We start from the raw sequence: 12479 nt of genomic DNA on the forward strand, positions 1-12479 counted from the left end.
TGATTTTTTTTTGTTTTTGTTTGGAGACAGGGTCTCACTATGCAGTTCAGGAACTCACTTTGTAGCCTAGACTGGTCTTGAACTCACAGTGACCCTCCTGCCTCAACCTCCAAGTGCAGGGATTACAAGCAGTGCTGGGATTACAGGCATGTACCACCACACCCAGCCCAAGTGCTGTGATTACAGGCATGCTCCATCATGCCTGGATAATAAAAGTAAACATTTTAAAGGGAACAATTCCGTAGCATTAGTACATTCACGATGTTGTATAATCATCACCTTTATCTAGTTCCAAAATACTGTCGTTACTCAGAAAGAAAACCCATTGAGCAGCCACTTTACATTCTGTGTTCCCTCCAGCCCCTGAACATCTACCAGTCTGCTCTCTCTGGCTTTACCTGAACTGGATATTTCACCTAGATGGAATAATACAATATGTGATTTTTGTGTGTAGTCTTAATACATCAGCATAATATTTCCAGATTCATCCAGGTTGTAGCATATGTCAGTGCTTCATCCTTTTTGACAGCTGGATAGTATTCCATTGTGTGAACATACCCAAAGTTTGTTGTCCCTTCCTCAGCTGGTGGACATTTTGTGTGTTGCCACCTTGGGGAATAGTGTTGCTATGAATGTGCATGAATAAATATTTGAGTGTCTGTTTTCAATCATTTGAGAGATGTACTGAGCAGTGGAATTGCTGGCCATATGACCATTCTATATTTAACCTTTTGAGGAACTGCCAAACTGTTTTCCATTGTAGGAAAGTTTTTTAATTTTCTAACTCTGAACACAAAGCCAGACCAGCTCCAGCCTGTGTGGGAAACTGCTGCCAGGAGCAGTGCTTTTTAGATCAAGGTTTGATCAAATACTGCGGGGAGGAGGGTGGTTGGCGGCTGCTAATTTGGAAAAATGCTTGAGAAGTCACAGCCTCGCTTCTGCTCTAGGGGCTCACCTCGCACGGCGTCTCTCAAGTCCCTATGTTTTTAATGCCTTCGAGTCTAGTTGTTAACTAGAGCAGAGAAAAGCCGAGTGACCTTTTCCCCCACGGAGGATGACATGGCTCTTTAAGGCCTTGGTGGTGGCGGAGGCTGGCTGAGCCTGAGCCTGAGCCTGAGCCTGAGGCGCGGCACTGCATAGCACCCCATGTTCCCTTCTCCCCAACACCGAACTGCTCCTTCCTACTTAACAAGCAGCTGCGGAGTGCCCTTTGCCTACCCCTGTGCAAATGTCAGAAGGGCTGCTGGGGTGAAAACTTGCCCAAGAGCCATCAGAATGTCAAAGAAAACCCCAGAGGCAGCAGTAAAACAGCACACCAGCAGGACGCTGTGGCACTCACCCGTATCTGAGCACTCTGGGAAGCTGAGGCAGGAGGGTGGCAAGCTTGAGCCTAGCCTGGGCAACTTAGCAATTTAGTGAGACCCTGTCCAAAAATAAAAAATGAAGAAAGGGTTGCGGATATAGGTTTGTATGAAGGCCCAGGGCTTCTAGTACCACCACAAAAAACCCACATTAGTCCCTAAGAACCAACTGTAGAGTGTGTAAGGTGTGGTTAAAAATAGGCTAGCGCTGTATCATTTCAAAGCCTGCTTAAGAGGCCAGATGGTGAATGGAGCTTTCTTCCTTTTATGAGTTTTTTAAATTTTTTTTTGTCTTTTTTGAGACAGGATCTCCCTGTGCAGTTCAGGCTGGCCTTGAACTCACTTTGTAGCCCAGGCTGGTCTTGAACTCATTTTGTAGTCCAGGCTGGCCTCAAACTCATAGTGGTCTTCCTGCCTCCAACCTCCTGAGTGCTGGGATTATAGGCATGTGCCACCATGCCCAGCTTTGATTTATTTTTAAATTTTTATTTTGCCTTCTTTTTTCTTTCAAATTTTTAAAAATTTTTTTTCTTTTTGAAACAGGGCCTCACTATATACTTCAAACTGGCCCTGAACTCATGATGTAGTCCAGGCTGGCCTCAAACTCCTGATGATTCTCCTGTCTCAGCTTCATAATGGCTGAGATTACAGGTGTTCACCACCATGCCCAGCTATGAATTACTTTTTTAAAAATTTGATGTCATCCGCATGTTCGATAGTGAAAGGACAGGTTTACATGGAAAAGTATTGGTGTCATCAACTGAATTCAAATGTGATTCAAGGGCTGGGGATATAGCTCAGCAGCACAAGGGCCTGCATGGCAAGTGCAAGGTCATGAGTTCAATTCCCAGTACCAAAAGGAAAAAAAAAAAAAATGTGATTCAAAAGAATTGGAGTAGCCAGGCATGGTGGTTCACCCTTGTAATCCCAGCATTCCAGAGGCTGAGGTAGGAGGATTGCTGGGAGCTGAAGGCCAGCCTAAACTGCATAGCAAGAACCTATCTCAAAAAGACCAAAAAAGAAAAGAATTGGGGTGTTCAAGTTTTCAAAATCTTTGGCTCAATTTATTTTGCTTATATTTCCCTGTGAATAATCATATCTGATATAAATGTGCCAAATCTAAAAGCTCTTTCAAGAAGTGAAAATGAAAGTACTCTAAGTGATTAAAACGTATTGTCTCAGGAATTGGAAGTATTCATTTCATACTGGTATGTAAAATAAGGTGTACTTTATAATTGTTGCAATTTTAGATTCACTGAAATACAGTTGGCAACGATTTGATAAATCTAGGAACCATGAAGTAACAGTTTCTACTGTGCCAGAGACCCAAAGGCTGGTGCCAAAGTGTATTTTGAACATAAAAAGAAAAAAAATGGAGCACTATGGGAGGCTGAGACAGGAAGAGCAGAGATGTAGCTCAGTGCAGAGGTCCTGGGTTCAATCTCTAGTCCCACAAAAAAAGGGGAACTGGGAGGAAGGAAAAAAGGAAAAAAAGGAGAACCCTTGGAGGACAAGCATATGAAATGCACATGGTCTGCATTAGGAAATTGGGGGGCGGGGGGTGTGGCTCTGATAGCACTTTCGCCTTGCTTGCAGGAGGCCCTGGGTTCAATCCCCAGCACCAAAAAAAATAAAAAGTAAATTGGGAAGTTAACATTCATTAAATGAAACAAAAGTCCAGCAAAACATCAGATCCTGTGGAATCTCCTCAGGGAGGAATGTAGCAAGTCAGGGCCCTCTGGAAAGAGGGCACTGCTCACAGCCGGGCTCGAAGGTTAGGGCACTCAAAGAGGAGCCTTGTTCTAGAGGTGGAGACAGCTGGGGTGACCAAGCAAGGAGCAGAAACGGGGACCCCGGGGCACTGTGGGTCCTCCTCGAGCTCTGGAGCCAGACCCCTGGGGCCCCTCCTCGAGCCCCTGGTTCCCACGACCCTGGCCTCCTCCCTGACCTCTCTAGCTAAGGGCCAGGCTGTCCCCCTTTCATGCTTTCATTCTCTAATACCTAGATTACTATTTTCTAGACTCAATTCTCTCTGTTAAAATATAGTAGCTGTGTTAGTGTTTTTACTGATTGGACTCTTACTGATATGGGTGACCTGATTTGCATTTTCTAATACATTAGTATTTCTTCTGTACACTACACACACACACACACACACACACACACACACAACCCCCAGTCTAGGGATTGAACCCAGGGCCTTCACAATGCGCTATGTCCCCAGTCTGTTCTTTTATTTTGAGACAGGATCTCGCTAAGTCACTAAATTGCCCCAGCTGGGTGTGGACTTGCAATCCTCCTGCCTCAGCCTCCCAGATTGCTGGGGTTATAGGCATGCACCACCCCAGACTGCTTGAATCAAACTCATGACCTCAGGCTTGCCAGGCAAGCGCTTATGCCACTGAGCTACATCCCTGGCCCCACCCCTGTATCTTTAAAGGCTTATACTCTACCACCTGAAATTTTTTATTTTGGTTTTGGTTTTTTGCGGTACCAGGGATCAAACTCATGACCTCACATTTGCCACGCAGGCATTTATGCCACTGAGCTATATCCCCAGCCCCAGAAATCTTGGAAATGAGGGTTCATCCGAGCTGTCAGAGAAGGAGCACTGAATCAACAGTCAGCAAACCTAGGTCTTAATCCAGTTAGAACTGGTTGAGTTCTGAACCGTCTCTCAGCCTTAATTTACCCATCTAGAGGGCAGCACACTTCCTTCCTCTCTGGGGGTATGTGGAGGGGTCCGATGAGACAGACAGTGGGCATAAACACAGTTCTGGATCACCCCTGTCTATCTCACAAGAATTAGGTAGAGCCATTTATGAATTTTCTTCATGGGGCTAATACTTGCTCTGCATAGTAGACTTGACTTTTTTTTTTTTTTTTTTGAGACAGGGTCTTGCTTTGTAGTGCAAGCTGGCCTCAAACTCACAGTAATCCTCCTGCCTCAGCCTCCTGAGTGCTGGAATTACAGGTGTGCACCACTACCCCAGCTACATACTGATTGGTTTGTTTGTTTGTTTTTAGTACCAGGGACCGAACTCAGGACCTTGTGCTTGCCAGGCAAACGCTTATGTCGCTGAGCTAGATCCCCGGCCCATACTGATTATTTTTAAGTATCTGCCTATGACTTATGAGCTATGATTTACCTTTTGATCTCCTCAGATTTTTATTGTTTTTCTTCACTTGTATGTCCATAATTTATAAAATATATGTAGTTTTGATGCCTTGCTGATTTTGCAGAGCTTCCTTTCCCATTTTATTGATTGCTAGTAAAAGATGCATAAAGGCATGCTCCCTTTGTCAGCACATACACTGAAATTGGAACGATACGGAGAAGATTAGCATGGCCCCTGCGCAAGGATGGCACGCAGATTCATGAAGTGTTCCATGTTTTTTGTGGCCAATCTGTGCAAGATGGGAGCCCCCAAGCCCGGCATGGCAGAGCACCTCTTTGACAAGCACACCCTGGGGACAGTGACAAGAGCTAACGGAACTAAGGCAGCACATGCATGTTGGGGTTACCTTTACCTTTTCCATACATTGTACCAGACATTTACTTAAGTTCTTTAATTCCTTCAAATAAAAAATCTGGTACCAAAAAAAAAAAAAAAAGATGCATAAGGCTTAAAGTCCTGACATGAATGATAAGCTAGACGGTCCTGCATGGAGAACCCAAAGCAGATTGTGGTTTAAGTATGTATAAATAGAGTTTGGAGATTTTCCGTGGCGTTTGTTTGGGAAATGCATAATGACTAGGGCTTTGTTTTATTCTTGTTTTCCTATTTTAAAAAGCTGGTTTTGGGGCTGGGGATTTAGCTCAGCGGCAAAAGCGCCTGCCTGGCAAGCGCAAGGTCGTGAGTTCGGTTCCTGGTACCGGAGAAAAACCAAAAAAAAACAAAAAAAAAAGTAAAAAAAAAAAAAAGAATGTTAAAAAATAAAAAGCTGGTTTGGGGCAGGAGTATAGCCTAGTGGCAGAACAAGTGCCTAGCACACTTGAGGCCCAGGGTTAGCACCTCAAACAAAGAAAACACTGACTCCTAGAGAAACAGTAAACAATTCTGATGCACTATTTCAATTTTCTTTAGTTTTTGTTTTTTGTTTTTTTTTAAGGGGGGTTGGTGAGACAGGGTCTCACTATGTAATGCAAGCTGGCCTTAAACTCACTTATGTAGCCTAGGCTGGCCTTGAACTCACTGTGATCCTCCTGTCTCAGCCTCTCAAGTGCTGGGATTACAGTTGTGTGCCACCACGCCAAGCCCTATTTCAACTTTCTATGCAATTGCAGGTATGTTTCTTAAAAAAAAAAAAGCAGAAGCAGAAGAAAACACCAGTAACAAAACAAGGCAGATACTGACTGGGGTTATCGCCACCTCAAGTTCCCATTCTGTTCGCCTGTGCGGGCCCCGAGTGCGAAGCGGAGGGGCCGTGCGTCTGTGTGTCTTTCCCAGGGCTCACCCGCCCACACCTCTAGCTTCCCTTCTCCCTTCCACGTTGGAGGTGATGATGCCCCCGTAAGCAGGACAGTGGGTCCCTGTGTACGTGCGGCAGCAATGCAGACGCTTCCCGGACTTATTAAAGACCGGGGCCACTGGCTCTCTTTGGGTTTCCTAGACTCGAGAAGAAGACAGGAACCAGGATGGGAAGACAGACGTGCTGCATTTTAAACTGGAGCTTCCCCTGCAGCCCACTGAGCACGTCCTCGCCGTGCAGCTCATCCTGACCTTCTCCTACCAGCTGCACGTGAGTCGGTCTGAGGGAGGCCCCCTCTCCCTCTTGCCTGTTAGCAGAGCAGAGCCCGCCTCCTGCCTTCTAGGAAGACCACACTGACCTGGGCTGTCACTGGGAACTCAATCTGGGCAAATGGCTTGCTCTTGATTGGAGTCCTGTTAATGCACAGGAATGAGAACCAGCCCAGAGGGTTCTGGGCCAAGTGCTTCCCGCAGAACTGAGCCAGGGATGGAAAGGCTCAGCCTCAGCGGCAGACAGGTGACTCTTGAACCCAGAGCCCTTCAGATCTGACAACAGGGGGCACTGTCTCTTCTCCTCCTGATTTCAGAGGATGTCAACGTTCGTGATGCAGAGCATGGCCTTTATCCAGTCCTCCTGCGCGGTGCCCGGGTCCCAGCTGTACGTGAACGGAGACCTGAGGCTGCAGCAGAAGCAGCCGCTAAGCTACAGTGGCCTGGACGTCCGATACAACGTAAGGGTGCTGAGCGTCCAGCTCCGCAGTCTCTGTCTGTTTAGCGTCCTCTTTGAAGGGGGAGAAATGAAAGCTGGAAATAGCATTTCTCTGAGGGGAACACAGACAACAATTCTTGCCATGAATTCTTTCAAAATATGGAGAAGGTCCCCTGTGTTTACACCTATGCAGAGAGAGAAAAATGTCTTTATTGATGAACTAAATTGCTTATTGCTTTCCAAATGATCGTGTAAAACATTTAAAAAATAATACTGGCCACCATTTATTGAACACGTAATATGCCAGCCCTGAATCAGGAAGTTTACGGTTGGGTGCGGTGGGGTACACCGTGGCCCCAGCCCTCAGGAGGCTGAAGCAGGAGGACTACTTGAGACCAGCCTAGGCAACATAGCTAGACCCCAGTGGTAAGGACGAAGACAAGGTTTACGCACATGTTATTTGCCTGTTCCGGCAACCTCCCGAGATACCTACGCTTGTCATTTCTCCGCTCTCGGCTGTCTGTCCCCTTCCTGTGTTTCAGCCGCTCTGGCCCCTTTGTTCTCTGACCCCACAAACAGTGCCTGTCTGGGGGCTTTTGGGCTTGCCTTCCCTCTGCCAGGGTCCATAGCTTATGGGGCCGCTTGTTCCGTCCCTGAGGGTGCCTCTCCTGCCAGCCGACATCCTGAGGATCAGTTGCTGCTGCGTTTGGTTTCTGTCTCAGCGATACAAGCGCTGCCCTGCTGTGTGCGGTCACCCCGAGGCTGCGGAGGGCAGGAGGGGCTCCGGGTCTCCAGGGCTCACCAAGACCTCCGGCTCTGTCCCAGGTGTCTGTGATCAACGGGACCAGCCCTTTCGCCCAAGACTACGACCTCACCCGCATTGTGGCCGCCTACCAGGAAAGGAATGGTGAGCTGAAAGACTTGCCAGGTTCGGGGGCAGTGGAATCAGAGAACCCCTGGCTGGCATCATGCAACTCTCCAAACCAGCTTTGCTGGCATTTGTCCTTTTTGCCCTCGTCTCCCCGCCCACTCGTGGCCTCCCACTGACTCCAGGGCTGCAGCCTCCAGATCTCTTCCCTGTGTAGCCACCACTGGCCTGATGGGCCTCCTTTGCTGCTGTTGTTTTTTGTAACATCTACATAAGCCTAATTGATTTGTTCTCCTACCACGCTAACAACAGAAGCCGAAGACAATGTGCTGTCCGCATTTTTCACTAGATATAGGTTGTGAATCACCCCACGGTAGTGGTCCATAGAGAATAGAAGTCAGTTCTTGAAGGGCAAGGGCCTGGGCCAGACTTGTGCTTGACCCTGCACTGGGCTGGGCTGGCCGGAGGCCTGAGGTTTTCTCTAAGGGCATGGCGTCAAAGCCATACCAAGCTGAACATGCCCCATGTGACTGAAAGGTACCAAAGGGTTACTTGGCAACCGGACACATGGACACAACACAGAGACATTTCACAAGTGGTGAGGCCTGCAATTGCTGTATTCCTTCTTAATTTTGTTTGTTTTTGTTTTATTTTGAGACCGGGGCCTCCTTATATAGTCCAGGCTGGCCTTGAACTCACTGTGGAGCCCTGGCTGGCCCCATACTCACAATGGTGATCCTCCTGTCTCAGCCTCCCAAGTGCTGGGATTACAAACTTATGCCACCATGCCCAGCTTCTTCCTAATTTTGTACAAAACAACAGCAGCAGCATTCCAATAAGAGGACTTTTAAAGCAAAACTAAAAATCACGGGCCTACAAAAAAACTCTTCTCCCTTTATTTCATTCACTCTTTATCCATATGAAGATTTTTTTTTCAGACAGCTGTTACAGTATAGGAATAGTCTGGGATCCAAATTATTCGTATTTATCTAATTATATAACATATATTTCCCCCACACTGCTAAAAAGGGCTGAGAACATGTTTACTGGCAAAATAGTATTCCTTCCGTTAGTTCTTCAGCAGCTGTAGAACACTCAGACTGTTTCCAAGGTTTTGGCAAATATTTTAACAGATAATGTGGGCGACCTCCTGCGAGCAGTTTCTTTTCCCTTTTGTTTCTTTGAACTCTGAGGTGCAGAATACACTCCGCCCCCGACACACACCCAGGAATCAAAGAGTCCTTGTAACCCAACCTTTGGTATTTCTCAGTGTTCCTTTGCCAGAGGGCCACCTGGGCTAACGATGAATGCTTGTGTTGCAGTCACCACCGTCCTGAGCAACCCCAGCCCCATCTGGCTGGTGGGCAGGGCCGCCGAAGCTCCCTTTGTGCTGAACGCCGTCATTCGATACCCTGTGGAAGTCGTTTCATATCCTTTCTGACAGAGAGCCAGCGCTGGCTCAGTTTCCACAAAGAAGGGAAGGGTTCTTCAGAGGTCCCGAGGAGGATCACATGTGGCCGGGCTTATGCTGGAAATTGCCCCACACAGATGACCCTGTCTGTTGTTCATTACAGCACAACAGTTCATTTCCCGTTCCTGTTGCTCCCGAGCAGCTCTTCTATCTAGGTCAGGGTCATCCATATTTATGCCTGAATAGTCCTGATTATCCCCTTTATCTTAGGGTATTTGAGACGTTCTTGCCGTTTCCCGTCTGACCTAACCCTCGGTGTAACTCCTCTCCTTAACCGTCCTGACCTATCAGCCGGGGTTCTGGGAGATGATCAAGTTTGCCTGGGTTCAGTATGTCAGCATCCTGCTCGTCTTCCTCTGGGTGTTTGAAAGAATCAAAATATTCGTGTTTCAGAACCAGGTGGTGACCACGATCCCTGCGCCAGCCGCGTCGCAGGGAGACTTGTACAAGGAGCACTTGTCCTGAGAAGGCCGCTTCTGAAGACTCGGCAGCCCCGGGCCCTCGCTGTCGTGTGAAGAGCGCCGTGGCCGCCTGTGGCCCTGTGTGGCTTCCCCGCCGAGGCGCAGCTCTTTCCACATCTGCTGTACCCCAGTTCTGTATCTGCCAAGCGCTGGCCAAAACCACTGGGCACCGGGCAGTGGGGAGGCCCGAGGGCTCCAGAGGCCATAATTCGTGGTTTTTGCGTGTTTGCTTGCCTTGCCCTTGAATTTCAGGAGAACCTTCCAGTCAGTCCAGGCATCTTGGAAGGAGTCCCATTTCTGGGCGAGCAGAGACGCTCGCTCTTTTGAACTGGGAGCACTGGGCGTCTCTTCTCCCTTTTGTAATCCACTCTGACTCCTTTCTGGCCTCTCATGATGAATATGCAAATCCCGAGCAACTTCTGCTCCGGGGATCTACAGTTCCCATTCAGAGCTTTGATTTCCAGAAGGAGCCCTTCAGCTGGCGGGCCCTAGAGCAAGCACTGCACACTGTGGGGAGGGGGGCAACACCAGGACCGTCCACCTGCCCTCGGCCCGACGGCAGTGTCCGTCAGCAGCCCAGCTGAACCGCCCTCGCGCCCGCCCTGCCATGGCTGGCTCCTTGCCGCGCCTCTGCCCCGGGCCCGCGCCCCTGGCTGCAGGCTGCAGCAGAAGTGCTGTTTCACTGGGCCCCTCAGTAGCGGTGGGTGGTGCAAGGGTTGTAACAACAGGTTCTTTCTCTGGCCCTCACCCAAAAGCCTGGACACCCCCCCCACAGCCCACCCCCTTCCTGAGAGGACGTGGGTGACAGAGGAGGCTTTGTTGGGGTTGGCTCCGCTGCCCGACGGCCACAGCGTTCCTTTGGAGGGCTCGTGCGAAGCCCAGATCCTTGCGCTGCCCTTGACTAAGAACAGGTTGCCCAGCACAGGGGCAGCTTTGCGGGGCACGTGAGGAGCAGGAGGAGCTGAAGAGGCTGCTGGGCTGGCTCGGCATGCAGTCCAGCCTGGCCGTTAGCAGGAAGACAAGCAGTCCGGCAGCCGGACGACCCCCTTGGCTGAGCTGCTGTCTGCAGGGAGGGAGGCGGCTAGAAAGGGCCTCTTGTGCGGAAGACATTGGTTTTTCAGCCCATTCCCACCCTGGGCAAGGGTGCAGCCTCCTCAGAGGCCGGATGGGGCTGTGTTACAGTCCCCAGCATGTCATCAGCACTGAAGAGACACCCTCTGTGACCCACACTTCCTGCCCAGCTACAAACACTCGTCAGTGTGTGCCTCAGTTTACCTTGAGGATTCAGTTATTATTTCCAAAGCACCTTTTCTTTCAAGCGGACCAAAGTAAGAGTTTTTTGTTTTTGTTTTTTTCTTTTTGAGACACAATCTTGCTACATACTTCAAACTGGCCTTGAGCTCACTATGTAGCCCAGGCTGGCCTTGAACTCATGGAGATCCTCCTGCCTCAGCCTTCCCAGTGGTGGGATTGCAGGCATGCATCACCATGCCTGTCACCAAAATAAGAGTTTTAGAAATAATACCTTGAAATATAGTCAAGCAGAAAAATTCCCTTACACTAGTTCCTCTGACTTTTCTTGTACTACGTAAGGATGTTTAGATGCCTGCATTTTTTTTTTCTTGAGATTTAAATGAAAACTGTTGCTGGGCATGGTGGTGCACGCCTGTAATCCCAGCACTCAGGAGGCTGAGGCAGGAGGATCATTACGAGTTCGAGACCAGCCTGGGCTACAAAGTGAGCTCAAGGCCAGCCTGAACTGCATAGTGAGACCTTGTCTCAAAAAGACAAAAAATAAGTAAATAAATGAAAACTGTTTTCTGGTTTAAATGTCTAAATGAGATATGGAAAGACAGCTAAAGATTAGCATTTGTTTTACATTTTATTCTAATGCAGTTTTGTATAGAGAACCCATAATGTTATAACTTTCTAATTAAAATGTTCAAAATAGAAGCTTGTCTGTGCTTTCTGTTTCCGAGGGAGAGGGATGGAAGGAGGGGAGGGCGGGGAGGGCAGGGGTTGCGCACACTTCTCCGAGTTACTCACCGGCAGCCCCGCTCTGCCAAGGCGCTGCCAAGGACCTTGGAGCTTTTGTCAGCTCCCTGGCAGAGGTCCCCTGGTCCAGCCCCAAGTCAATGTGAGTTTTCAGCGGGATCCACAAAGCATGTGGGAGCCGCAGCCTGGAAAGTTACAGCTGTGTCTGGCGAACGTCAGTTATTTTCAGATCAGAGCTTGGTGGCTTCTGAACCTAAACCACACAGCGGGAGTTGCGAGAGGAAAAAAGGTGAGAAAAACACAGGCCTGAGTCAGAGTCTGAGGTAATTATTCAGCGCGGGGGAGGCTCCAGGGGAAATTTCCTAATTTCCTAATTTTGACTTTTTTTTTAAGCGATACTGGGCCTTGAGCTCGAAATCCTCGCACTGAGCTACATTCCCAGCCCTTTTAAATTTGTTTTTATTTTGACATAAGATCAAGCTAAGTGGCTCACCTGCCCAGGCTGCTCTCTAACTTAGAATCCTCCTGCCTCGGCCTCCCAGAGTGCTGCGAAAACGAACCTGCCCCACCACGCCCCACCCCGTGGTTAAGGATCTTAATTCACCTCGCTAAACTGCTGTACGGAAAGACCATTAACTTTCACTCCCGGCAGCGGGGAGTTTCAGATCCCAGCCCCGATTACAAACCCCATCCTCTCCGCACGCCTGCGTTCTGCCCTGCTGTTTGTACGGGGAGGAAGTTTTCCGTTTCGTTTGGTGAATCTCATGCCGTGTTTATCCGGACCTGCCGTCAAGCCTCCACCTCTGGGGGTGATGCTAGCGCCGGGAGGGGACGGGAAGAGCGCCCGGTCTCGGGGCCGCTGCCCCTCGGCTGCTGCGCCCGGAGGCGGCGCGGGTCCCCTGGCAACCAGGTGCCGGGCTGGGGGCGGAGGCGGAGGACCGGGGACGCGGTTGGCATTCAAGTCACTGCGCGGCGAGGATGCCACCGCGGGCGAGGAGGGGCCTGAGCCTCAGTCCCCGCACAAGGCCCTTTTGTCCTCCCCGGAGCGTGTCTCCCCGGGGAGCGAGGGCGGGGCGGCCTGCGGTCAGCGCGGGGGGAGAGGCCCGGCCGCCCGCGCCCACCTGCGCCGCTTCGGGGACCGG

The 12479-nt window shown here is 49.6% G+C and overlaps 2 protein-coding genes and 1 long non-coding RNA gene across 7 annotated transcripts in view; 2 read left to right on the top strand and 1 right to left on the bottom strand.

The window, feature by feature from the left end:
* Positions 1-10749, top strand: part of Tmem231 (transmembrane protein 231) — a 16764-nt gene extending 6015 nt beyond the window's left edge. Inside the window, exons 3-7 of the mRNA XM_005403441.2 lie at positions 5976-6104; positions 6421-6564; positions 7368-7449; positions 8733-8838; positions 9166-10749. Of these exons, the coding sequence (XP_005403498.1) occupies positions 5976-6104; positions 6421-6564; positions 7368-7449; positions 8733-8838; positions 9166-9346 (642 nt within the window). The 3' untranslated portion in view covers positions 9347-10749. The remainder of the gene's footprint in view (positions 1-5975; positions 6105-6420; positions 6565-7367; positions 7450-8732; positions 8839-9165) is intronic.
* Positions 6571-12109, bottom strand: LOC106146550. The gene is made up of 3 exons (XR_001231038.1): positions 12024-12109; positions 11389-11590; positions 6571-6727 (listed from the first exon to the last, which is right to left on the bottom strand). It is a non-coding gene; the product is annotated as an uncharacterized LOC106146550 (long non-coding RNA).
* The window catches only part of LOC102019700 (carbohydrate sulfotransferase 6), a 9774-nt gene continuing 8612 nt past the window's right edge, over positions 11318-12479 (top strand). For 2 of the 5 annotated variants that reach the window (XM_005403443.2, XM_013503855.1), the window contains exon 1: positions 12032-12247. Coding sequence is in view for 2 of the 5 variants with exons in the window: in XM_013503855.1 (XP_013359309.1) it covers positions 12102-12247 (146 nt within the window). In the remaining 3 variants the exon portion in view is untranslated. Of the gene's footprint in view, positions 11661-12031; positions 12248-12479 lie in introns of those variants that run through there. The other 3 variants (XM_005403442.2, XM_005403444.2, XM_005403445.2) reach the window with 3 other exon arrangements.

Source organism: Chinchilla lanigera, unplaced genomic scaffold (assembly GCF_000276665.1).
Source record: "Chinchilla lanigera isolate Chin_1 unplaced genomic scaffold, ChiLan1.0 scaffold00083, whole genome shotgun sequence".
Classification (NCBI taxonomy): Eukaryota; Metazoa; Chordata; class Mammalia; order Rodentia; family Chinchillidae; genus Chinchilla; species Chinchilla lanigera.